Source organism: Pristiophorus japonicus, chromosome 2, assembly GCF_044704955.1.
Source record: "Pristiophorus japonicus isolate sPriJap1 chromosome 2, sPriJap1.hap1, whole genome shotgun sequence".
In the NCBI taxonomy this organism is placed as follows: Eukaryota; Metazoa; Chordata; class Chondrichthyes; family Pristiophoridae; genus Pristiophorus; species Pristiophorus japonicus.
Genome location: NC_091978.1, coordinates 101,423,818 through 101,448,253, shown reverse-complemented (window position 1 = coordinate 101,448,253; position 24,436 = coordinate 101,423,818). Strand labels below are relative to the sequence as shown.

Below are 24,436 nucleotides of genomic sequence, written 5' to 3'. Positions count from 1 at the left end.
AAACCATCCCTTATGCACTCCAAGAAACCCTCCTCCACCGTATTGCTTCCAGTTTGGTTAGCCCAATCTATATGCATATTAAAGTCACCCATGATAACTGCTCCACCGTATTGCTTCCAGTTTGGTTAGCCCAATCTATATGCATATTAAAGTCACCCATGATAACTGCTGCACCTTTATTACATGCACCCTAATGATTGATCCCAGAGTAAAGATAGAAATTGGTTTTATTATCTATAATACATTAGTGTGATAAGAAAAAGGATCAAAATATTGGAGTTGCAGTTAAGAAAAATGTTGGAATCAATTATTAAAGATAAAATAGCAGCGCATTTGGAAAGCAATGACAGGATCGGTCCAAGTCAGCATGGATTTATGAAAGGGAAATCATGCTTAACAAATCTTCTAGAATTTTTTGACGATGTAATTAGCAGAGTGGACAAGGGAGAACCAGTGGATGTGGTGTATTTGGAATTTCAAAAGGCTTTTGACAAGGTCCCACACAAGAGATTGGTGTGCAAAATTAAAGCACATGGTATTGGGGGTAATGTATTGACGTGGATAGAGAACTGGTTGGCCTACAGGAAGCAGAGAGTCAGAATAAACGAGTCCTTTTCAGAATGGCAGGCAGTGACTAGCGGGGTGCCACAGGGTTCCGTGCTGGGACCCCAGCTAGTTACAATATACATCAATGATTTAGATGAAGGAATAGAATGTAATATCTCCAAGTTTGCAGATGACATGAAACTGGGTGGTGGTGTGAGCTGTGAGGAGGATGCTAAGAGGCTGCAGGGTGACTTGGACGGGTTAGGTGAGTGGGCAAATGCATGGCAGATGCAGTATAATGTGGATAAATGTGAGGTTATCCACTTTGGTGGCAAAAACAAGAAGACAGAATATTATCTGAATGGTGACAGATTAGGATAAGGGGAGGTACAACGGGACCTGGGTGTCATGGTACATCAGTCGTTGAAGTTTGGCATGCAGGTACAGCAGGTGGTGAAGAAGGCAAATGGAATGTTGATCTTCATAGCTAGAGGACTTGAGTATAGGAGCAGGAAGGTCTTACTGCAGTTGTACAGAGCATTGGTGAGGACACACCTGGAATATTATGTTCAGTTCTAGTCTCCAAATCTGAGGAAGGATGTTCTTGCTATTGAGGGAGTACAGCGAAGGTTCACCAGATTGATTCCCGGGATGGCAGGACTGACATATGAGGAGAGACTGGATCAACTGGGCTTGTATCCACTGGAGTTTAGAAGAATGAGAGGGGATCTCATAGAAACATATAAAATTCTGACGGGATTGGACAGGTTAGAGGCAGGAAGAATGTTCCCATTGCTGGGGAGTTCCAGAACAGTCTAAGAATAAGGGGTAAGCAATTTAGGACCGAGATGAGGAGAAACTTCTTCACTCAGAGAGTGGTTAAGCTGTAGATTTCTCTGCTGCAGAAAGTTGTTGAGGCCAGTTCGTTAGTTATATTCAAAAGGGAGTTAGATATGGCCCTTACGGCCAAAGGGATCAAAGGGTATGGAGAGAAAGCAGTAATGGGGTACTGAGGTTTAATGAACAGCCATGATCTTATTGAATGGCGGTGCAGGCTCGAGGGGCCGAATGGCCTGCTCCTGCACCTAATTTCTATGTTTCTATATTTCTATGACTCTGATGAGGTTGAGTTAGATATTGTTGTTGGAACAGCATTCGAAATGTTAGAATTGCAGTTATTCCTGTTGCAGACATTTAAAGCAGAGAGTAATTTGCAGTTAGATCTGTAAAATGATCATAAGGAACAAATGGGTTGAGGGTCATCGCTGACTGTCAGATATTAGTTACTGCTCATGAGCTCATCATCGTAGTGGATAGAATCCTTCGGAGGGTAGAATGAACCAGTTGGAGCTGCAGGTGAGTGTGCTGTAAATTTTGCCGGAGAGTCATTTGGAATAAGGTATGTGATAAAAAGTAAATAATAAATGCTGTTTAACAATAATTTGTCTGATGCTGAACTTAGTTATTGGTTACGTGAAGTAGATGTCGGCGCCTGTGTGGAGGAAAGAGTTGAAATTGCAGCTGACTCTGTGGAGGTTGATTCAGATATTGATGTTGTTGGATTTGGGGTTGTGTCCATTATAAATGGGAAAGGAGAGACAGGAGAGTCAACAGAATGTCAGAATGTGTAACAAGCAATAATTGGTCCTTGGAGATTATTGATTAGAGGTAGAATGGAGTCATTACATACATGATGTAATTGTTGATGATTTACTTGTTGCTGCCATTGTTTCTGACGTCATTAGAGCAGAAGATCCTGTAAAGGGAAGAAGGCTTTATAATTCACAGTGAACATGATGATGTGTTTAAGAGCAAAACAATAATGTTGCTAAATGCTACTGTGAATGTGGATGCAGCTGACAGCGTCAGAGTAGCAGTTATGCCTGCTGTAGAAATTAAAGCAATGGAGATATTTGCAGGAAGTTCTGAGACATGATGATAAGGTAGAAAACATGTGGAGAGCCACTGAGTATCGGCAGCATTTATTGTTGCTTACCTGAGGTTACTGCTGTTGATCCAGTGTGGGATGGAGCTGAAAATGTTCTCGTTTGCATTGACTTTGTTCTCAGAGATGTTGTGGAGGGAGAGGAAACTATTGGGTTCCCAGTTGAGCCAGCTGTAGATATGGAAGATGCAGAATCATTTTGAAGCAAGTGTGAGAACAATATTGGTGAAAGGCAATGATATTCAAATTTGAGATCGTAGGCTAAGTTTAGTTATAACTTACGTGGAGTAGGTGTTGGCTTCTGTGTCGAGGACTGATGTGAAACTGATGGATTGTCCGTTGACCACATGGAGGGTGAGTTGGATATAGTAGTCGTAGAAGCAGTTGAAATTATTAGAGTTTTAGGTGATTCTGATGTTGCAGATGTTGACGGAGATGTGACTTTTGGAGGTGCGCTTGTGTCAGCTGTAATAATGAAGAAGCAGAAACATTTGTCTAAATGTCTGAATAATTGAGTAAAAGAAAGAAAGACTTGAATATATATAATACTTTTCAGCACCACCGGATGTCTCAAAGCGCTTTACAGCCAATTATGTACTTTTGGAGTGGAGTCACTATTGTAATGTAGGAAACACGTCAGGCAATTTGCGCGCAAGCAAGCTCTCACATACAGCAATGTGATCATGGCCAGATAGTCTCTTTTAGTTACGTTGATTGAGGGATAAATCTTGGCCAGGGCACAGGAGATAACTCCCCTGCCCTTCTTCGAAATACTGCCATGGGAACTTTTACATCCACTTGAGAGAGCAGACGGGATCTCGGTTTAATGTCTCATCCGAAAGCCATCACCTCCGAAAGTGTACCACTTCCTTCGTCCTGCACTGGAGTGCCAGCCTAGATTTTTTGTGCTCAATTGCATGGAGCACAACAGAAACCCACAACCTTCTGACCCTGAGGCGAGTGTGCTACCCACTGAACCACAGCTGACAGTATGTATCAACTTGCCGCTCATAATGATTGATCCCAGAGTAAAGGTAGAAATTGTTTATATTATTTATAATTCATTGGTGTGTGTAAAGCCCTGTCCCCTCAGTACAGATTCACACGAGGCATGTAGTGAAGTCAAGGTCACTCTGGACCTGCACCTTTATTTCACAGCTCTGGAATGCTGCACTTGCCTGAGACCTCTCCTTATCCCTCTCTCTTGCAAGTGCACCCCTGGTGGTAAGGTATGCTGGTGGTTACAAGTCATATCTTATTACAGTCATGTATAGCATGTTTGGATACAGTTATATATAATAATGTAAGATACATGACATCACCCTCCCCCAAGGTCTTATTGTCTTTACAGGTTCAGTCTCTCAGGTGGTCTACGCTCTCGCGTGGAGCGTCTGAGTTGTGGTTCAGTTGTTTGCCTTGGTGTCTATTTTTCTTTGGGTGTGGTTGCTGGTATCTCACCTGGGCTGTCTGTTTCGATTGGTGTGATTGTTGTTGACTCGCCTGGGCTGTCTGTTGGGATTGCCCTTTCCTCAGGTTGTTCCCTCTGTCTGTCCACCAGGCGTGGTGCGAGTTCCACATTGTAGTCTGCCTCTGGTTCTGCAGTGTTGTTGGTAAATCTACTTTTGACTTGGTCTACATGCTTCCGGCAGATTTTGCCATTGTCCATTTGTACTACCAGTAGCCTGTTTCCTTCCTTGCCCGTTACTGTCCCTGCAAGCCATTTGGGACCCCTGCCATAGTTTAGTACAAACACTTTGTCCCCTATTTCATTCCATATCCCCCTCGAATTTCTGTCATGGTACTCAGTCAGCTTACGGCGCTTTGCCTCAACGATTTCATGCATGTCTGGGAGGATTAATGAGAGCCTTGTTTTTAAAGTCCTTTTCATCAACAGTTGCGCGGGGGGGGAGATCCCAGTCAATTAGTGCGGACAAGATCTGTATGCCAGCAGCAGTCACGACAGGCGACCCTGCAGCGTGGGACCTTGGATTTTAAGCATGCCTTGTTTAATGATTTGCACTGCTCTCTCCGCCTGGCCATTGGAGGCCGGCTTGAACGGTGCCGTCTTGACGTGATATATGCCGTGGTCAATTATAAAGTCTTAGAATTCTGCGCTGGTGAAGCACGGACCATTGTCACTGACCAATATGTCAGGGATTCCGTGCGTTGCAAACATGGTTGCGAGGCTCTCCACAGTGGTGGAGGTTGTGCTCGAGTTTAAAATGGTGCATTCGATCCACTTTGAAAATGCATCGACAACTACGAGGGACATTTTGCCCATGAATGGGCCCGCATAGTCTACGTGCACCCGCGACCACGGTTTGGTGGGCCAGGGCCAGGGGCTCAGTGGAGCCTCCCTGGGGGCATTGCTGAGTTGGGCACAAATGGTGCACCTTTGGACGCAGAGCTCCAAGTCCACGTCAATACCAGGCCACCAGACGTGGGATCTGGCTGTGGCCTTCATGAGAACGATCCCCAGGTGCTCGCGGTGGAGCTCCCGGACAAATGCCTCTCTGCCTCGCAGAGGCATGACTACTCGGCTGCCCCACATCAGGCAGTCTGTTTGTAGTGATAGCTCATGCATGGGCCTGTGAAATGGTTTTAATTCCTCGGGGCAGGCATCGCGAGCCTCTGCCCAGTCACCGGTTAGGACACATCTTTTTACTAAAGATAACGTGGGGTCGCTGGCCATCCAGGCTCTGATTTGACGAGCCCCCATGGGCGAATCTGTGGACTCAAAGGCATTGATTGCCATGACTATCTCACAGTCCTGTTCGTCAGACCCTTCCGTGGTCGCCAGGGGTAGCCTGCTGAGTGCGTCGGCACAGTTGTCTGTGCCTGGTCTGTGCCTTATGGTATAGTCGTAGGACGCCAGCATAAGTGCCCACCGTTGAACTCGCGCCGAGGCGTTGGCGTTTATTGCCTTGCTCTCAGATAGGAGGGAGGTGAGGGACTTGTGGTCAGTTTCTAATACGAACTTGGTCCCAAAAAATGTATTGGTGCATCTTTTTAACATCGTACACGCACGCGAGCGCCTCCTTCTCGACTATTCCGTACCCGCGCTCCACCCGCGAAAGTGATCTGGAGGCATAAGCTATGGGTTGTAATTTGCCCGCAATATTGACATGTTGCAAAACGCACCCGACTCCATACGCTGACGCATCGCATGTGAGAACTAGCTTTTTACCTGGGTCAAAGAAAGTCAAAACACTGTTGGAACACAGAAGGTTGCGTGCCTTATTGAAGGCGCGTTCCTGGGTGTCCCCCCAAAACCAATCGCACCTCTTCCTGAGAAGCACATGGAGAGGCTCCAGCAGCGTGCTTAAGTTCTGCATAAAGTTCCCAAAGTAATTGAGCAGCCTGAGAAAGGCGCGCAGTTCTGAGACATTCCGGGGCCTGGGTGACAGGCGAATGGCTTCTGTTTTGGACTCTGTTGGGCGGATTCCATCAGCGGCAATCCTTCTGCACAAAAATTCAACATTGGCTGCGAGAAACAGGCACTTGGATTTCTTGACTCGTAGGCCTACCCGATCCAACCGCTTTAGTACTTCCTCCAAATTACGGAGATGGGAGTCGGTGTCCCTACCCGTGATAAGTATGTCGTCTTGAAATACAACCGTCCCCGGGATGGACTTGAGCAGACTCTCCATGTTGCACTGGAATATGGCAGCTGCCGACCTGATGCCGAATGGGCATCGATTGTACATGAAAAGGCCTCGATGTGTGTTGATGGTGGTGAGTAGCTTGGATTCCTCGGTCAATTCTTGCATCATATACGCAGATGTGAGGTCTAATTTTGACAAAAGTTTACCTCCAGCCAATGTGGCAAATAAGTCCTCCGCTCTGGGCTGCGGGTACTGGTCCTATAGGGAGACTCTGATTCTGGTAGATTTGTGGTCCCCACAGATTCGTACGGATCCATCAGGCTTCATGACTGGGACGATGGTAAAGTCCAGTCGCTAAATTCCACAGGTGATATAATGCCTTCCCGCAGAAGCCTGTCTATTTCGTGTTCAATCTTTTCCCTCATCACATAGGGTACAGCTATGGCCTTGTGATGGACCGGTCTAGCATCCTGTGTGATGTAGATTTTGACTTTGGCCCTTTGAAAGTGCCCACACCTGGCTGAAAGAGATGTTCAAATCGCTTTATAACTTGTTGAGCAGGAGGTCCGTTCCTCTAATGACATGGCATGGACATCATCCCATTTCCAGTTTAGTTTTGCCAGCCAGCTTCTCCCCAGCAGTGCTGGGGGGTCTCCGGGGACAATCCACAGGGGAAGTCGGTTCACTGTCCCTTTGTGTGTGACAGAGAGCATGGCGCTGCCGAGGACAGGTACGATTTCTTTGGTATAGGTCCTTAATTTGGTGTCGACCCTTGTGAGTTTTGGTCTGTCTCTTTTATGCGGCCACAGTTGTTCCAAATTGTTGAGCGCCCATGATAGATTGACTTGCTCCCATATCCAGCTCCATGTTGACAGATATCCCGTTGAGTAGGACCCTCATCATTTTAGGAGGCGTCCTGTTGTAGGAGCAGCGGCCATTGATTATGTTGACGCGCTGTACATCGGTGTCCCGGGTACTGTCCCCACCATCTTCTGGTCCTCTTTCCGACCCATCCGATTCGTATACCAGCCGAGCTGCCGTTTTTTTGCACATGCGGGCCAAATGCCCTGTATTTTCACAATTTCTGCAAACAGCCTGCTGAAATCGACATCCCCTTGCCGAGTGCCCATCCCCACACCTCCAGCACAGACCTGTTCCATTGTTCAAAGTGTTTCCAAAGAATGAGCTGCGCCTGACTGATCTCTCTTGAGCTTCTCTCAGTTTGTAGTTGATTGCTCATATTGTGGGTTGATGAGGTGTGAACGGCTGTTCCTGTGGCCCTTGATGGCTTCTGCCTGCTGTCGTGAGCCTGTTCTCCCGGTTTTGTCTGTGTGTGGGGGTAGCAGCTTGTTTAGTGCTGTGAACTTCTTGTTCCAATATTTCGTTAGCTGTCGTACCTGCATTGTAAATCAACCTCGTTTCTTCTTACCCGACCAAGAATATCTGTGCAACCAGTGCTGCTGCCTCTAAGGTCAGGTTCTTGGTCTCTATGAGCTTTCGGAATATGCCTGCGTGGCCTATTCCTTCAATGAAAAAGTCTCTCAGCATTTCTCTCCTCAGTTCATCGGAGAACTCACACAAACTAGCCAACCTCCGAAGTTGCGCCACGAAGTCGTCTATGATCTGGCCCACACAGCGTTGTAGAACATGTGTCTGGCCATGTGTAGACTGCTCGCTGGCTTCAGGTGGTCTCTAACCAGTGTGCTCAATTCTTCAAACGTCTTGCTTGCTGGTTTCTCGGGTGCCAACAGATCCTTCATTAAAGCGTATGTTTTCGAGCCACAGCTGGTCAAGAGATGGGCTCTTCTCTTGTCTGCCTTATCGTCGCCTAACCAGTCTTTGGTTACAAAGCTTTGCTGGAGCCTTTCTATAAAGTCCTCCCAATTGTCTCCCGCATTGAACTTTTCATCTGATCCGTTGTTCGCCATTCTGTTGATTCTGTAATCCCGTAACTCATCGCCACTGTAAAGTCCTGTCCCCTCAGTACAGATTCACACGAGGCATGTAGTGAAGTCAAGGTCACTCTGGACCTGCACCTTTATTTCACAGCTCTGGAATGCTGCACTTGCCTGAGACCTGTCCTTATATACCTCCCTCTTGCAAGTGCACCCCTGGTGGTAAGGTATGCTGGTGGTTACAGGTCATATCTTATTACAGTCATGTATAGCATGTTAGGATACAGTTATATACAATAATGTAAGATATATGACAGTGTGTTGAGAAGAAGAATCAAAATATTTGAATTACAATTGTCTCTGATGAGGTTGAGCTGGATATTGTTCTTGGAACAGCATTTCAGTTGTTAGAATTGCAGTTATTTCTGTTGCAGACATTTAAAGCAGACAGTAATTTTCAGTTAAATCTGTGAAATGATCATAAGGATCAAATGTGTTGTGGATCATCGCTGGCTGTCAGATATTAGTTACTGCATTCTTGAGCTCAATGTTGTAGTGGATAGAATCCTTTGGAGGGTAGAATGAACCAGTTGGAGCTGCAGGTGAGTGTGCTGTAAATTTTGCAGAAGAGTCATTTGGAATAAGGTATGGGATAGAAAGTAAATAATAAATGCTGTTTAACAATAATTTGTCTGACGCTGAACTGAGTTATTGGTTACGTGAAGTAGGTGTCGGCGCCTGTGTGGAGGAAAGAGTTGAAATTGCAGCTGACTCTGTGGAGGTTGATTCAGATATTAATGTTGTTGGATTTGGGGTTGTGACCACTATAAATGGGAAAGGAGAGACAGGAGAGTCAACAGAATGTCAGAATATGTAACAAACAATAATTGGTCCTTTGGGATTATTGATTAGAGGCAGAATGGAGTCATTACACACATGACGTAATTGTTGATGATTTACTTGTTGCTGCCATTGTTTCTGACGTCATTAGAGCAGAAGATCCTGTAAAGGGAAGAAGGCTTTATAATTCACAGTGTACATGATGATGTGTTTAAGAGCAAAACAATAACGTAGCTAAACGCTACTGTGAATGTGGGTGCAGCTTACAGCGTCAGAGTAGCAGTTATGCCTGCTGTAGAAATTAAAGCAATGGAGATATTTGCAGGAAGTTCTGAGACATGATGATAAGGAAGAAAACATGTTGAGGGCCACTGAGTATCGGCAGCATTTATTGTTGCTTACCTGAGGTTACTGCTGTTGATCCAGTGTGGGATGGAGATGAAAATGTTGTAGTTTGCATTGACTTTGTTCTCAGTGATTCTGATGTTGTAGTTGTGGAAGGAGAGGAAACTATTGGTTTACCAGTTGAGCCAGCTGTAGATATGGAAGTTGCAGAAGCATTTTGAAGAAGGTATGAGAACAATATTGGTGAAAGGCAATGATATTTACAATTGAGATCGTAGGCTAAGTTTAGATATAACTTACGTGGAGTAGGTGTTGGCGTCTGTGTCGAGTGCTGATGTGAAACTGATGGAGTGTCCGTTGGCCCCATGGAGGGTGAGTTGGATATAGTAGTTGTAGAAGCAGTTGTAATTGTTGGAGTTTCAGGTGATTCTGATGTTGCAGATGTTGACGGAGAGGTGACTTTCGGAGGTGCGCTTGTGTCACCTGTATTAATGAAGAAGCAGAAACATTTACCTAAATGTCTGAATAGTTGAGTAAAAGAAAGAAAGACTTGGATATATAGAGCACTTTTCACCACCACCAGATGTCTCAAAGCGCTTTACAGTCAATTATGTACTATTGGAGCGTAGTCACTATTTAATGCAGGAAATGCGGCCGGCAATTTGCGCACAGGCAAGTTCTCACACACAGCAATGTGATAATGACCAGATAATCTCTTTTTGTTATGTTGATTGAGGGCTAAATATTGACCAGGGCACAGGAGATAACTCCCCTGGTCTTCTTCGAACTTTTACGTCCACTTGAGAGAGCAGACGGGATCTCGGTTTAATGTCTCATCCGAAAGACATCACCTCCAAAAGTGTAGCGCTCCACTAGTCCTGCATTGGAGTGTTAGCATAGGTTTTTTGTGCTCAAATGCATGGAGCACGATAGAAACCCACAACCTTCTGATCCTGAGGCAAGTGTGTTACCCACTGAGCCACAGCTGGCAGTACATATCAACTTGCCGCTCATAATGATTGATCCCAGAGTAAAGTTAGAAATTGATTATATTATTTATAATTCATTGGTGTGTTGAGAAGAAGGATCAAAATATTGGAGTTGCAATTGACTCTGATGAGGGTGAGTTGAATATTGTTTTTGGAACAGCATTTCAATTGTTAGAATTGCAGTCATTTCTGTTTCAGATATTTATCGCTGAGAGTAATTTGCAGTTAGATCTGTGAAATGATCATTACGAACAAATGTGTTTGGGGTCATCGCTGACTGTCAGATATTAGTTACTGCATTCTTGAGCTTATTGTTGTAGTGGATAGAATCCTTCGGAGGGTAGAATGAACCAGTTGGAGCTGCAGGTGAGTGTGCTGTAAATTTTGCCGGAGACTCATTTGGAATAAGGTATGTGATAAAAAGTAAATAATAAATGCTGTTTAACAATAATTTGTCTGATGCTGAACTGAGTTATTGGTTACGTGAAGGAGCCTGTGTGGAGGAATGAGTTGAAATTGCAGCTGACTCTGTGGAGGTTGATTCAGAAATTGATGTTGGATTTGGGGTTGTGTCCACTGTAAATGGGAAAGGAGAGACAGGATAGTCAACAGAATGTCAGAATGTGTAACAAGCAATAAGTGGTCCTTGGAGATTATTGATTAGAGGTAGAATGGAGTAATTACATACCTGACGTAATTGTTGATGATTTACTTGTTGCTGCCATTGTTTCTGACGTCATTAGAGCAGAAGATCCTGTAAAGGGAAGAAGGCTTTATAATTCACAGTGAACATGATGATGTGTTTAAGCAAAACATAATGTTGCTAAATGCTACTGTGAATGTGGATGCAGCTGACAGCATCAGAGTAGCAGTTATGCCTGCTGTAGAAATTAAAGCAATGGAGATATATGCAGGAAGTTCTGAGACATGATGATAAGGTAGAAAACATGTGGAGAGCCACTGAGTATTAGCGGCATTTATTGTTGCTTACCTGAGGTTACTGCTGTTGACCCAGTGTGGGATGGAGATGAAAGTGTTGTACTTTGCATTGACTTTGTTCTCTGAGATTCTGATGTTGTAGTTGTGGAGAGAGAGGAAACTATTGCGTTCCCAGTTGAGCCAGCTATAGATATGAAAGATGCAGAAGCATTTTGAACAAAGAGTGAGAACAATATTGGTGAAAGGTACAGATATTCAAAATTGAGATCATAGGCTAAGTTTAGTTATAACTTACGTGGAGTAGGTGTTGGTGTCTGTGTCGAGGACTGATGTGAAACTGATGGATAGTCCGTTGACCCCATGAAGGGTGAGTTGGATATAGGAGTCATAGAAGCAGTTGAAATTGTTGGAGTTTCAGGTGTTTCTGATGTTGCAGATGTTGATGTCACTTTCGGAGGTGCGCTTGTGTCAGCTGTAATAATGAAGAAGCAGAAACATTTGTCTAAATGTCTGAATAATCGAGTAAAAGAAAGAAAAACTTGAATATATATAACACTTTTCAGCACCACCGGATGTCTCAAAGCGCTTTACATCCAATTATGTACTTTTGGAGTGTAGTCACTATTGTAATGTCGAAAACACGTCAGGCAATTTGCGCGCAAGCAAGCTCTCACACACAGCAATGTGATCATGGCCAGATAATCTGTTTTAGTTATGTTGATTGAGGGATAAATATTGGCTAGGGCACAGGAGATAACTCCCCTGCCCTTCTTCGAAATAGTGCCATGGGAACTTTTACATCCACTTGAGAGAGCAGACGGGATCTCGGTTTAACGTCTCATCCGAAAGACGTCACCTCCGAAAGTGTACCACTCCCTTCGTCCTGCACTGGAGTGCCAGCCTAGATTTTTGTGCTCAAGTGCGTGGACCATGACAGAAACCCACAACCTTCTGACCCTGAGGCGAGTGTGCTCCCCACTGAGCCACAGCTGACAGTACGTATCAACTTGCCGCTCATAATGATTGATCCCAGAGTAAAGGTAGAAATTGTTTATGTTATTTATAATTCATTGGTGTGTTGAGAAGAAGAATCTAAATATTGGAATTACAATTGACTCTGATGAGGTTGAGCTGGATATTATTCTTGGAACAGCATTTCAATTGTTAGAATTGCAGTTATTTCTGTTGCAGACATTTAAAGCAGACAGTAATTTTCAGTTAAATCTGTGAAATGATCATAAGGATCAAATGTGTTGGGGGTCATCGCTGACTGTCAGATATTAGTTACTGCATTCTTGACCTCATGGTTGTCGTGGATAGAATCCTTTGGAGGGTAGAATGAACCAGTTGGAGCTGCAGGTGAGTGTGCTGTAAATTTTGCCGGAGAATCATTTGGAATAAAGTATGTGATAGAAAGTAAATAATAAATGCTGTTTAACAATAATTTGTCTGATGCTGAACTTAGTTATTGGTTACGTGAAGTAGGTGTCGGCGCCTGTGTGGAGGAAAGAGTTGAAATTGCAGCTGACTCTGTGGAGGTTGATTCAGAAATTGATGTTGTTGGATTTGGGGTTGTGTCCACTATAAATGGGAAAGGAGAGACAGGATAGTCAACAGAATGTCAGAATGTGTAACAAGCAATAAGTGGTCCTTGGAGATTATTGATTAGAGGTAGAATGGAGTCATTGCATACGTGACGTAATTGTTGATGATTTACTTGTTGCTGCCGTTGTTTCTGACGTTGTAATGTCTATAAACTTGTAATATTTGTAGCTCCACACTGTGGATGTGGACGTATTATATACTGCAACTAAAGAGTTAATAATAAACAGAAGCAGCAGGTTCCAGAGCCTTCCGAGAGAGCTGCCTGCCATGTTAGAAAGCTGCGTGTGCTTGTGTTCCGTGACCATATCACATTTGGCAACGAGATGGGATTTTACGGATGATTTAAAGTGAAAAAATTTTTTGGTGAAGGATTCAGCCAGCCGACAGAGAGACTTTGGAAGCTTCTCTATCTTTGGAAAAGGTATAAAATCTGAGGTAAAGTGCAGCACACTGTTTGAGCTGCTAGAAATTAAAATGGCAGCACCCGCAGGTGTAATGGGACATTTGGGTGAATAGAGACATGACCAGAAACGTATTAAAGCATATGTGGATCGGCCACAAATGTATTTCACTGCAAATAACATAATCGAAGTTCCAGAGAATGCAGTCCAGAATCAGGTGATATTGGAACGTACGTGAGCGATTTTTGTTATCAGAAGCTGGACCGGAATTGTTTGAAACTCTGGTAAATCTGCTTGTGCCTGACCAGCCAAAGGACACAACACTTAAAGAGATTTTAATGAAGCTGGAGCAGCACTATAACCTCAAACCGTAAGAAATTGCTGAAAGCTATCGTTTCTGTATATGAATTCAAAAGGCTGATGAAAGTATCACTGACTACCTTGTAGCATTAAAAAAGCTATCTATTCACTGTAATTTTGGAAACAAAACCAAGAGAAAATCAGAATTTAAGTCTGAGTCCGAGTCAGAAAACAAACAGCCTGAAGTTAGAATGAATTCAAATGAAATTCAAGGCAATTCCGTGGAGGAAAATGTTCCTCAGGTTGAGCCTCTAAGGAGTACAGATTCGATACCATGTTTGGAAGGTTCTGCTCGAGAGCGGAGGTATCCTCTTCGAAACAGAAAACAAGTGGTGAAGTTAAATTTGTAAATATGGGAAAAAATAAGTTTATATCCTGTGTTATGTATAAACATGCAAGTTATGTATGATGTTTGTTCTAATAAATTCTTCATTAAGGAGGGAGAAGTGTAATGTCTGTAAACTTGCAATTTTATAGCTCCACACGGTGGATGTGGACGTATTGTGTACTGCAATGACACAGTTAATAATAAACAGAAGCAGCATGTTCCGGAGATTTCAGAGAGAGCTGCCTGCCATGTGAGAAAGCTGTGTGTGCTTCTGCTCTGTGAATATATCAGAGACGTAATTAGAGCGGAAGATCCTGTAAAGGGAAGACGGCTTTATAATTCACAGTGAACATGATGATGTGTTTAAGAGCAAAAGAATAATGTAGCTAAATGCTACTGTGAATATGGATGCAGCTGACAGCGTTCGAGTAGCAGTTATGCCTGCTGTAGAAATTAAAGCAATGGAGATATTTGCAGGAAGTTCTGAGACAAGATGATAAGGAAGAAAACATGATGAGAGCCACTGAGTATCGGCAGCATTTATTGTTGCTTACCTGAGGTTACTGCTGTTGATCCAGTGTGGGATGGAGATGAAAATGTTGTAGTTTGCATTGACTTTGTTCTCAGTGATTCTGATGTTGTAGTTGTGGAAGGAGAGGAAACTATTGGTTTACCAGTTGAGCCAGCTGTAGATATGGAAGTTGCAGAAGCATTTTGAAGAAGGTATGAGAACAATATTGGTGAAAGGCAATGATATTTACAATTGAGATCGTAGGCTAAGTTTAGATATAACTTACGTGGAGTAGGTGTTGGCGTCTGTGTCGAGTGCTGATGTGAAACTGATGGAGTGTCCGTTGGCCCCATGGAGGGTGAGTTGGATATAGTAGTTGTAGAAGCAGTTGTAATTGTTGGAGTTTCAGGTGATTCTGATGTTGCAGATGTTGACGGAGATGTGACTTTCGGAGGTGCGCTTGTGTCACCTGTATTAATGAAGAAGCAGAAACATTTACCTAAATGTCTGAATAGTTGAGTAAAAGAAAGAAAGACTTGGATATATAGAGCACTTTTCACCACCACCAGATGTCTCAAAGCGCTTTACAGTCAATTATGTACTATTGGAGCGTAGTCACTATTTAATGCAGGAAATGCGGCCGGCAATTTGCGCACAGGCAAGCTCTCACACACAGCAATGTGATAATGACCAGATAATCTCTTTTTGTTATGTTGATTGAGGGCTAAATATTGACCAGGGCACAGGAGATAACTCCCCTGGTCTTCTTCGAAATAGTGCCATGGGAACTTTTACGTCCACTTGAGAGAGCAGACGGGATCTCGGTTTAATGTCTCATCCGAAAGACATCACCTCCAAAAGTGTAGCGCTCCACTAGTCCTGCATTGGAGTGTTAGCATAGGTTTTTTGTGCTCAAATGCATGGAGCACGATAGAAACCCACAACCTTCTGATCCTGAGGCAAGTGTGTTACCCACTGAGCCACAGCTGGCAGTACATATCAACTTGCCGCTCATAATGATTGATCCCAGAGTAAAGTTAGAAATTGATTATATTATTTATAATTCATTGGTGTGTTGAGAAGAAGGATCAAAATATTGGAGTTGCAATTGACTCTGATGAGGGTGAGTTGAATATTGTTTTTGGAACAGCATTTCAATTGTTAGAATTGCAGTCATTTCTGTTTCAGATATTTATCGCTGAGAGTAATTTGCAGTTAGATCTGTGAAATGATCATTACGAACAAATGTGTTTGGGGTCATCGCTGACTGTCAGATATTAGTTACTGCATTCTTGAGCTTATTGTTGTAGTGGATAGAATCCTTCGGAGGGTAGAATGAACCAGTTGGAGCTGCAGGTGAGTGTGCTGTAAATTTTGCCGGAGACTCATTTGGAATAAGGTATGTGATAAAAAGTAAATAATAAATGCTGTTTAACAATAATTTGTCTGATGCTGAACTGAGTTATTGGTTACGTGAAGGAGCCTGTGTGGAGGAATGAGTTGAAATTGCAGCTGACTCTGTGGAGGTTGATTCAGAAATTGATGTTGGATTTGGGGTTGTGTCCACTGTAAATGGGAAAGGAGAGACAGGATAGTCAACAGAATGTCAGAATGTGTAACAAGCAATAAGTGGTCCTTGGAGATTATTGATTAGAGGTAGAATGGAGTAATTACATACCTGACGTAATTGTTGATGATTTACTTGTTGCTGCCATTGTTTCTGACGTCATTAGAGCAGAAGATCCTGTAAAGGGAAGAAGGCTTTATAATTCACAGTGAACATGATGATGTGTTTAAGCAAAACATAATGTTGCTAAATGCTACTGTGAATGTGGATGCAGCTGACAGCATCAGAGTAGCAGTTATGCCTGCTGTAGAAATTAAAGCAATGGAGATATATGCAGGAAGTTCTGAGACATGATGATAAGGTAGAAAACATGTGGAGAGCCACTGAGTATTAGCGGCATTTATTGTTGCTTACCTGAGGTTACTGCTGTTGACCCAGTGTGGGATGGAGATGAAAGTGTTGTACTTTGCATTGACTTTGTTCTCTGAGATTCTGATGTTGTAGTTGTGGAGAGAGAGGAAACTATTGCGTTCCCAGTTGAGCCAGCTATAGATATGAAAGATGCAGAAGCATTTTGAACAAAGAGTGAGAACAATATTGGTGAAAGGTACAGATATTCAAAATTGAGATCATAGGCTAAGTTTAGTTATAACTTACGTGGAGTAGGTGTTGGTGTCTGTGTCGAGGACTGATGTGAAACTGATGGATAGTCCGTTGACCCCATGAAGGGTGAGTTGGATATAGGAGTCATAGAAGCAGTTGAAATTGTTGGAGTTTCAGGTGTTTCTGATGTTGCAGATGTTGATGTCACTTTCGGAGGTGCGCTTGTGTCAGCTGTAATAATGAAGAAGCAGAAACATTTGTCTAAATGTCTGAATAATCGAGTAAAAGAAAGAAAAACTTGAATATATATAACACTTTTCAGCACCACCGGATGTCTCAAAGCGCTTTACATCCAATTATGTACTTTTGGAGTGTAGTCACTATTGTAATGTCGAAAACACGTCAGGCAATTTGCGCGCAAGCAAGCTCTCACACACAGCAATGTGATCATGGCCAGATAATCTGTTTTAGTTATGTTGATTGAGGGATAAATATTGGCTAGGGCACAGGAGATAACTCCCCTGCCCTTCTTCGAAATAGTGCCATGGGAACTTTTACATCCACTTGAGAGAGCAGACGGGATCTCGGTTTAACGTCTCATCCGAAAGACGTCACCTCCGAAAGTGTACCACTCCCTTCGTCCTGCACTGGAGTGCCAGCCTAGATTTTTGTGCTCAAGTGCGTGGACCATGACAGAAACCCACAACCTTCTGACCCTGAGGCGAGTGTGCTCCCCACTGAGCCACAGCTGACAGTACGTATCAACTTGCCGCTCATAATGATTGATCCCAGAGTAAAGGTAGAAATTGTTTATGTTATTTATAATTCATTGGTGTGTTGAGAAGAAGAATCTAAATATTGGAATTACAATTGACTCTGATGAGGTTGAGCTGGATATTATTCTTGGAACAGCATTTCAATTGTTAGAATTGCAGTTATTTCTGTTGCAGACATTTAAAGCAGACAGTAATTTTCAGTTAAATCTGTGAAATGATCATAAGGATCAAATGTGTTGGGGGTCATCGCTGACTGTCAGATATTAGTTACTGCATTCTTGACCTCATGGTTGTCGTGGATAGAATCCTTTGGAGGGTAGAATGAACCAGTTGGAGCTGCAGGTGAGTGTGCTGTAAATTTTGCCGGAGAATCATTTGGAATAAAGTATGTGATAGAAAGTAAATAATAAATGCTGTTTAACAATAATTTGTCTGATGCTGAACTTAGTTATTGGTTACGTGAAGTAGGTGTCGGCGCCTGTGTGGAGGAAAGAGTTGAAATTGCAGCTGACTCTGTGGAGGTTGATTCAGAAATTGATGTTGTTGGATTTGGGGTTGTGTCCACTATAAATGGGAAAGGAGAGACAGGATAGTCAACAGAATGTCAGAATGTGTAACAAGCAATAAGTGGTCCTTGGAGATTATTGATTAGAGGTAGAATGGAGTCATTGCATACGTGACGTAATTGTTGATGATTTACTTGTTGCTGCCGTTGTTTCTGACGTTGTAATGTCTATAAACTTGTAATATTTGTAGCTCCACACTGTGGATGTGGACGTATTATATACTGCAACTAAAGAGTTAATAATAAACAGAAGCAGCAGGTTCCAGAGCCTTCCGAGAGAGCTGCCTGCCATGTTAGAAAGCTGCGTGTGCTTGTGTTCCGTGACCATATCACATTTGGCAACGAGATGGGATTTTACGGATGATTTAAAGTGAAAAAATTTTTTGGTGAAGGATTCAGCCAGCCGACAGAGAGACTTTGGAAGCTTCTCTATCTTTGGAAAAGGTATAAAATCTGAGGTAAAGTGCAGCACACTGTTTGAGCTGCTAGAAATTAAAATGGCAGCACCCGCAGGTGTAATGGGACATTTGGGTGAATAGAGACATGACCAGAAACGTATTAAAGCATATGTGGATCGGCCACAAATGTATTTCACTGCAAATAACATAATCGAAGTTCCAGAGAATGCAGTCCAGAATCAGGTGATATTGGAACGTACGTGAGCGATTTTTGTTATCAGAAGCTGGACCGGAATTGTTTGAAACTCTGGTAAATCTGCTTGTGCCTGACCAGCCAAAGGACACAACACTTAAAGAGATTTTAATGAAGCTGGAGCAGCACTATAACCTCAAACCGTAAGAAATTGCTGAAAGCTATCGTTTCTGTATATGAATTCAAAAGGCTGATGAAAGTATCACTGACTACCTTGTAGCATTAAAAAAGCTATCTATTCACTGTAATTTTGGAAACAAAACCAAGAGAAAATCAGAATTTAAGTCTGAGTCCGAGTCAGAAAACAAACAGCCTGAAGTTAGAATGAATTCAAATGAAATTCAAGGCAATTCCGTGGAGGAAAATGTTCCTCAGGTTGAGCCTCTAAGGAGTACAGATTCGATACCATGTTTGGAAGGTTCTGCTCGAGAGCGGAGGTATCCTCTTCGAAACAGAAAACAAGTGGTGAAGTTAAATTTGTAAATATGGGAAAAAATAAGTTTATATCCTGTGTTATGTATAAACATGCAAGTTATGTATGATGTTTGTTCTAATAAATTCTTCATTAAGGAGGGAGAAGTGTAATGTCTGTAAACTTGCAATTTTATAGCTCCACACGGTGGATGTGGACGTATTGTGTACTGCAATGACACAGTTAATAATAAACAGAAGCAGCATGTTCCGGAGATTTCAGAGAGAGCTGCCTGCCATGTGAGAAAGCTGTGTGTGCTTCTGCTCTGTGAATATATCAGAGACGTAATTAGAGCGGAAGATCCTGTAAAGGGAAGACGGCTTTATAATTCACAGTGAACATGATGATGTGTTTAAGAGCAAAAGAATAATGTAGCTAAATGCTACTGTGAATATGGATGCAGCTGACAGCGTTCGAGTAGCAGTTATGCCTGCTGTAGAAATTAAAGCAATGGAGATATTTGCAGGAAGTTCTGAGACAAGATGATAAGGAAGAAAACATGATGAGAGCCACTGAGTATCGGCAGCATTTATTGTTGCTTACCTGAGGTTACTGCTGTTGATCCAGTGTGGGATGGAGATGAAAATGTTGTAGTTTGCATTGACTTTGTTCTCAGTGATTCTGATGTTGTAGTTGTGGAAGGAGAGGAAACTATTGGTTTACCAGTTGAGCCAGCTGTAGATATGGAAGTTGCAGAAGCATTTTGAAGAAGGTATGAGAACAATATTGGTGAAAGGCAATGATATTTACAATTGAGATCGTAGGCTAAGTTTAGATATAACTTACGTGGAGTAGGTGTTGGCGTCTGTGTCGAGTGCTGATGTGAAACTGATGGAGTGTCCGTTGGCCCCATGGAGGGTGAGTTGGATATAGTAGTTGTAGAAGCAGTTGTAATTGTTGGAGTTTCAGGTGATTCTGATGTTGCAGATGTTGACGGAGATGTGACTTTCGGAGGTGCGCTTGTGTCACCTGTATTAATGAAGAAGCAGAAACATTTACCTAAATGTCTGAATAGTTGAGTAAAAGAAAGAAAGACTTGGATATATAGAGCACTTTTCACCACCACCAGATGTCTCAAAGCGCTTTACAGTCAATTATGTACTATTGGAGCGTAGTCACTATTTAATGCAGGAAATGCGGCCGGCAATTTGCGCACAGGCAAGCTCTCACACACAGCAATGTGATAATGACCAGATAATCTCTTTTTGTTATGTTGATTGAGGGCTAAATATTGACCAGGGCACAGGAGATAACTCCCCTGGTCTTCTTCGAAATAGTGCCATGGGAACTTTTACGTCCACTTGAGAGAGCAGACGGGATCTCGGTTTAATGTCTCATCCGAAAGACATCACCTCCAAAAGTGTAGCGCTCCACTAGTCCTGCATTGGAGTGTTAGCATAGGTTTTTTGTGCTCAAATGCATGGAGCACGATAGAAACCCACAACCTTCTGATCCTGAGGCAAGTGTGTTACCCACTGAGCCACAGCTGGCAGTACATATCAACTTGCCGCTCATAATGATTGATCCCAGAGTAAAGTTAGAAATTGATTATATTATTTATAATTCATTGGTGTGTTGAGAAGAAGGATCAAAATATTGGAGTTGCAATTGACTCTGATGAGGGTGAGTTGAATATTGTTTTTGGAACAGCATTTCAATTGTTAGAATTGCAGTCATTTCTGTTTCAGATATTTATCGCTGAGAGTAATTTGCAGTTAGATCTGTGAAATGATCATTACGAACAAATGTGTTTGGGGTCATCGCTGACTGTCAGATATTAGTTACTGCATTCTTGAGCTTATTGTTGTAGTGGATAGAATCCTTCGGAGGGTAGAATGAACCAGTTGGAGCTGCAGGTGAGTGTGCTGTAAATTTTGCCGGAGACTCATTTGGAATAAGGTATGTGATAAAAAGTAAATAATAAATGCTGTTTAACAATAATTTGTCTGATGCTGAACTGAGTTATTGGTTACGTGAAGGAGCCTGTGTGGAGGAATGAGTTGAAATTGCAGCTGACTCTGTGGAGGTTGATTCAGAAATTGATGTTGGATTTGGGGTTGTGTCCACTGTAAATGGGAAAGGAGAGACAGGATAGTCAACAGAATGTCAGAATGTGTAACAAGCAATAAGTGGTCCTTGGAGATTATTGATTAGAGGTAGAATGGAGTAATTACATACCTGACGTAATTGTTGATGATTTACTTGTTGCTGCCATTGTTTCTGACGTCATTAGAGCAGAAGATCCTGTAAAGGGAAGAAGGCTTTATAATTCACAGTGAACATGATGATGTGTTTAAGCAAAACATAATGTTGCTAAATGCTACTGTGAATGTGGATGCAGCTGACAACATCAGAGTAGCAGTTATGCCTGCTGTAGAAATTAAAGCAATGGAGATATATGCAGCAAGTTCTGAGACATGATGATAAGGTAGAAAACATGTGGAGAGCCACTGAGTATTAGCGGCATTTATTGTTGCTTACCTGAGGTTACTGCTTTCGATCCATTGTGGGATGGAGATGAAAATGTTGTAGCTGGCATTGACTTTGTTCTCAGAGATTCTGATGTTGTAGTTATGGAGGGAGAGTTATCTATTGAGTTCCCAGTTGAGCCAGCTGTAGATATGGAAGATGCAGAATCATTTTGAAGAAAGTGTGAGAACAATATTGAAAAAAGGCATTGATATTCAAAATTGAGATCATCGGCTAAGTTTAGTTATAACTTACGTGGAGTAGGTGTTGGCTTCTGTGTCGAGTGCTGATGTGAAACTGATGGATTGTCCGTTGACCCCATGGAGGGTGAGTTGGATATAGGAGTCGTAGAAGCAGTTGAAATTTTTGGAGTTTCAGATGATTCTGATGTTGCAGATGTTGAAGGAGATGTGACTTTTGGAGGTGCGCTTGTGTCAGCTGTAATAATGAAGAAGCAGAAACATTTGTCTAAATGTCTGAATAATTGAGTAAAAGAAAGAAAAACTTGAATATATATAACACTTTTCAGCGCTTTACAGCCAATTATGTACTTTTGGTGTGTAGTCACTATTGTAATGTAGGAAATGCGGCCGGCAATTTGCGCACAGGCAAGCTCTCACACACAGCAATGTGATAATGACCAGATAATCTCTTTTTGTTATGTTGATTGAAGGATAAATCTTGGCCAGGGTACAGGAGATTACTCCCCTGCCCTTCTTCGAAATACTACCATGGGAACTTTTACATCCACTTGAGAGAGCAGACGGGTTCTCGGTTTAATGTCTCATCCAAAAGACGTCACCTCCGAAAGTGTACCACTTCCTTCGTCCTGCACTGGAGTGCCAGCCTAGATTTTTTGTGCCCAAGTGCGTGGAGCACGACAGAAAGCCACAACCTTCTGATCCTGAGGCGAGTGTGCTACCCACTGAGCCACAGCTGACAGTACGTATCAACTTGCCGCTCATAATGATTGATCCCAGAGTAAAGTTAGAAATTGTTTATATTATTTATAATTCATTAGTGTGTTGAGAAGAAGAATCAAAATATTGGAATTACAATTGACTCTGATGAGGTTGAGCTGGATATTGTTGTTGGAACAGCATTTCAGTTGTTAGAATTGCAGTTATTTCTGTTGCAGACATTTAAAGCAGACAGTAATTTTCAGTTAGATCTGTGAAATGATCGTAAGGATCAAATGTGTTGGGGGTCATCGCTGACTCGTCAGATATTAGTCGCTGCATTCTTGAGCTTATTGTTGTAGTGGATAGAATCCTTCGGAGGGTAGAATGAACCAGTTGGAGCTGCAGGTGGGTGTGCTGTAAATTTTGCCGGAGACTCATTTGGAATAAGGTATGTGATAAAAAGTAAATAATAAATGCTGTTTAACAATAATTTGTCTGATGCTGAACTGAGTTATTGGTTACGTGAAGGAGCCTGTGTGGAGGAATGAGTTGAAATTGCAGCTGACTCTGTGGAGGTTGATTCAGAAATTGATGTTGGATTTGGGGTTGTGTCCACTGTAAATGGGAAAGGAGAGACAGGATAGTCAACAGAATGTCAGAATGTGTAACAAGCAATAAGTGGTCCTTGGAGATTATTGATTAGAGGTAGAATGGAGTAATTACATACCTGACGTAATTGTTGATGATTTACTTGTTGCTGTCATTGTTTCTGACGTCATTAGAGCAGAAGATCCTGTAAAGGGAAGAAGGCTTTATAATTCACAGTGAACATGATGATGTGTTTAAGCAAAACATAATGTTGCTAAATGCTACTGTGAATGTGGATGCAGCTGACAGCATCAGAGTAGCAGTTATGCCTGCTGTAGAAATTAAAGCAATGGAGATATATGCAGCAAGTTCTGAGACATGATGATAAGGTAGAAAACATGTGGAGAGCCACTGAGTATTAGCGGCATTTATTGTTGCTTACCTGAGGTTACTGCTTTCGATCCAGTGTGGGATGGAGATGAAAATGTTGTAGCTGGCATTGACTTTGTTCTCAGAGATTCTGATGTTGTAGTTATGGAGGGAGAGTTATCTATTGAGTTCCCAGTTGAGCCAGCTGTAGATATGGAAGATGCAGAATCATTTTGAAGAAAGTGTGAGAACAATATTGAAAAAAGGCATTGATATTCAAAATTGAGATCATCGGCTAAGTTTAGTTATAACTTACGTGGAGTAGGTGTTGGCTTCTGTGTCGAGTGCTGATGTGAAACTGATGGATTGTCCGTTGACCCCATGGAGGGTGAGTTGGATATAGGAGTCGTAGAAGCAGTTGAAATTTTTGGAGTTTCAGATGATTCTGATGTTGCAGATGTTGAAGGAGATGTGACTTTTGGAGGTGCGCTTGTGTCAGCTGTAATAATGAAGAAGCAGAAACATTTGTCTAAATGTCTGAATAATTGAGTAAAAGAAAGAAAAACTTGAATATATATAACACTTTTCAGCGCTTTACAGCCAATTACGTACTTTTGGTGTGCAGTCACTATTGTAATGTAGGAAACACGTCAGGCAATGTGCACGCAAGCAAGCTCTCACACACAGCAATGTGATCATGGCCAGATAATCTGTTTTTGTTATGTTGATTGAAGGATAAATCTTGGCCAGGGCACAGGAGATAACTCCCCTGCCCTTCTTCGAAATACTGCCATGGGAACTTTTACATCCACTTGAGAGAGCAGACGGGTTCTCGGTTTAATGTCTCATCCAAAAGACATCACCTCCAAAAGTGTACCACTTCCTTCGTCCTGCACTGGAGTGCCAGCCTAGATTTTTTGTGCCCAAGTGCGTGGAGCACGACAGAAAGCCACAAACTTCTGATCCTGAGGCGAGTGTGCTACCCACTGAGCCACAGCTGACAGTACGTATCAACTTGCCGCTCATAATGATTGATCCCAGAGTAAAGTTAGAAATTGTTTATATTATTTATAATTCATTAGTGTGTTGAGAAGAAGAATCAAAATATTGGAATTACAATTGACTCTGATGAGGTTGAGCTGGATATTGTTGTTGGAACAGCATT

General features: G+C 42.4%; 1 protein-coding gene across 1 annotated transcript; it reads right to left on the bottom strand.

Moving 5' to 3' along the window:
* Positions 1-2,228: 2,228 nt before the first annotated feature.
* LOC139228851 (mucin-2-like) lies at positions 2,229-23,654 on the bottom strand. Its single transcript, XM_070860300.1, has 21 exons — positions 23,588-23,654; positions 23,345-23,476; positions 23,042-23,107; positions 21,668-21,850; positions 21,425-21,556; positions 21,122-21,187; positions 19,730-19,912; positions 19,487-19,618; positions 16,534-16,710; positions 16,291-16,422; positions 15,988-16,053; positions 14,596-14,778; positions 14,353-14,484; positions 11,400-11,576; positions 11,157-11,288; positions 10,854-10,919; positions 9,477-9,659; positions 9,234-9,365; positions 2,774-2,956; positions 2,543-2,662; positions 2,229-2,302 (listed from the first exon to the last, which is right to left on the bottom strand). The coding sequence occupies exons 1-21, from the start codon at positions 23,652-23,654 to the stop codon at positions 2,229-2,231; spliced, it is 2,718 nt and encodes a 905-aa protein (XP_070716401.1).
* Positions 23,655-24,436: the final 782 nt, after the last annotated feature.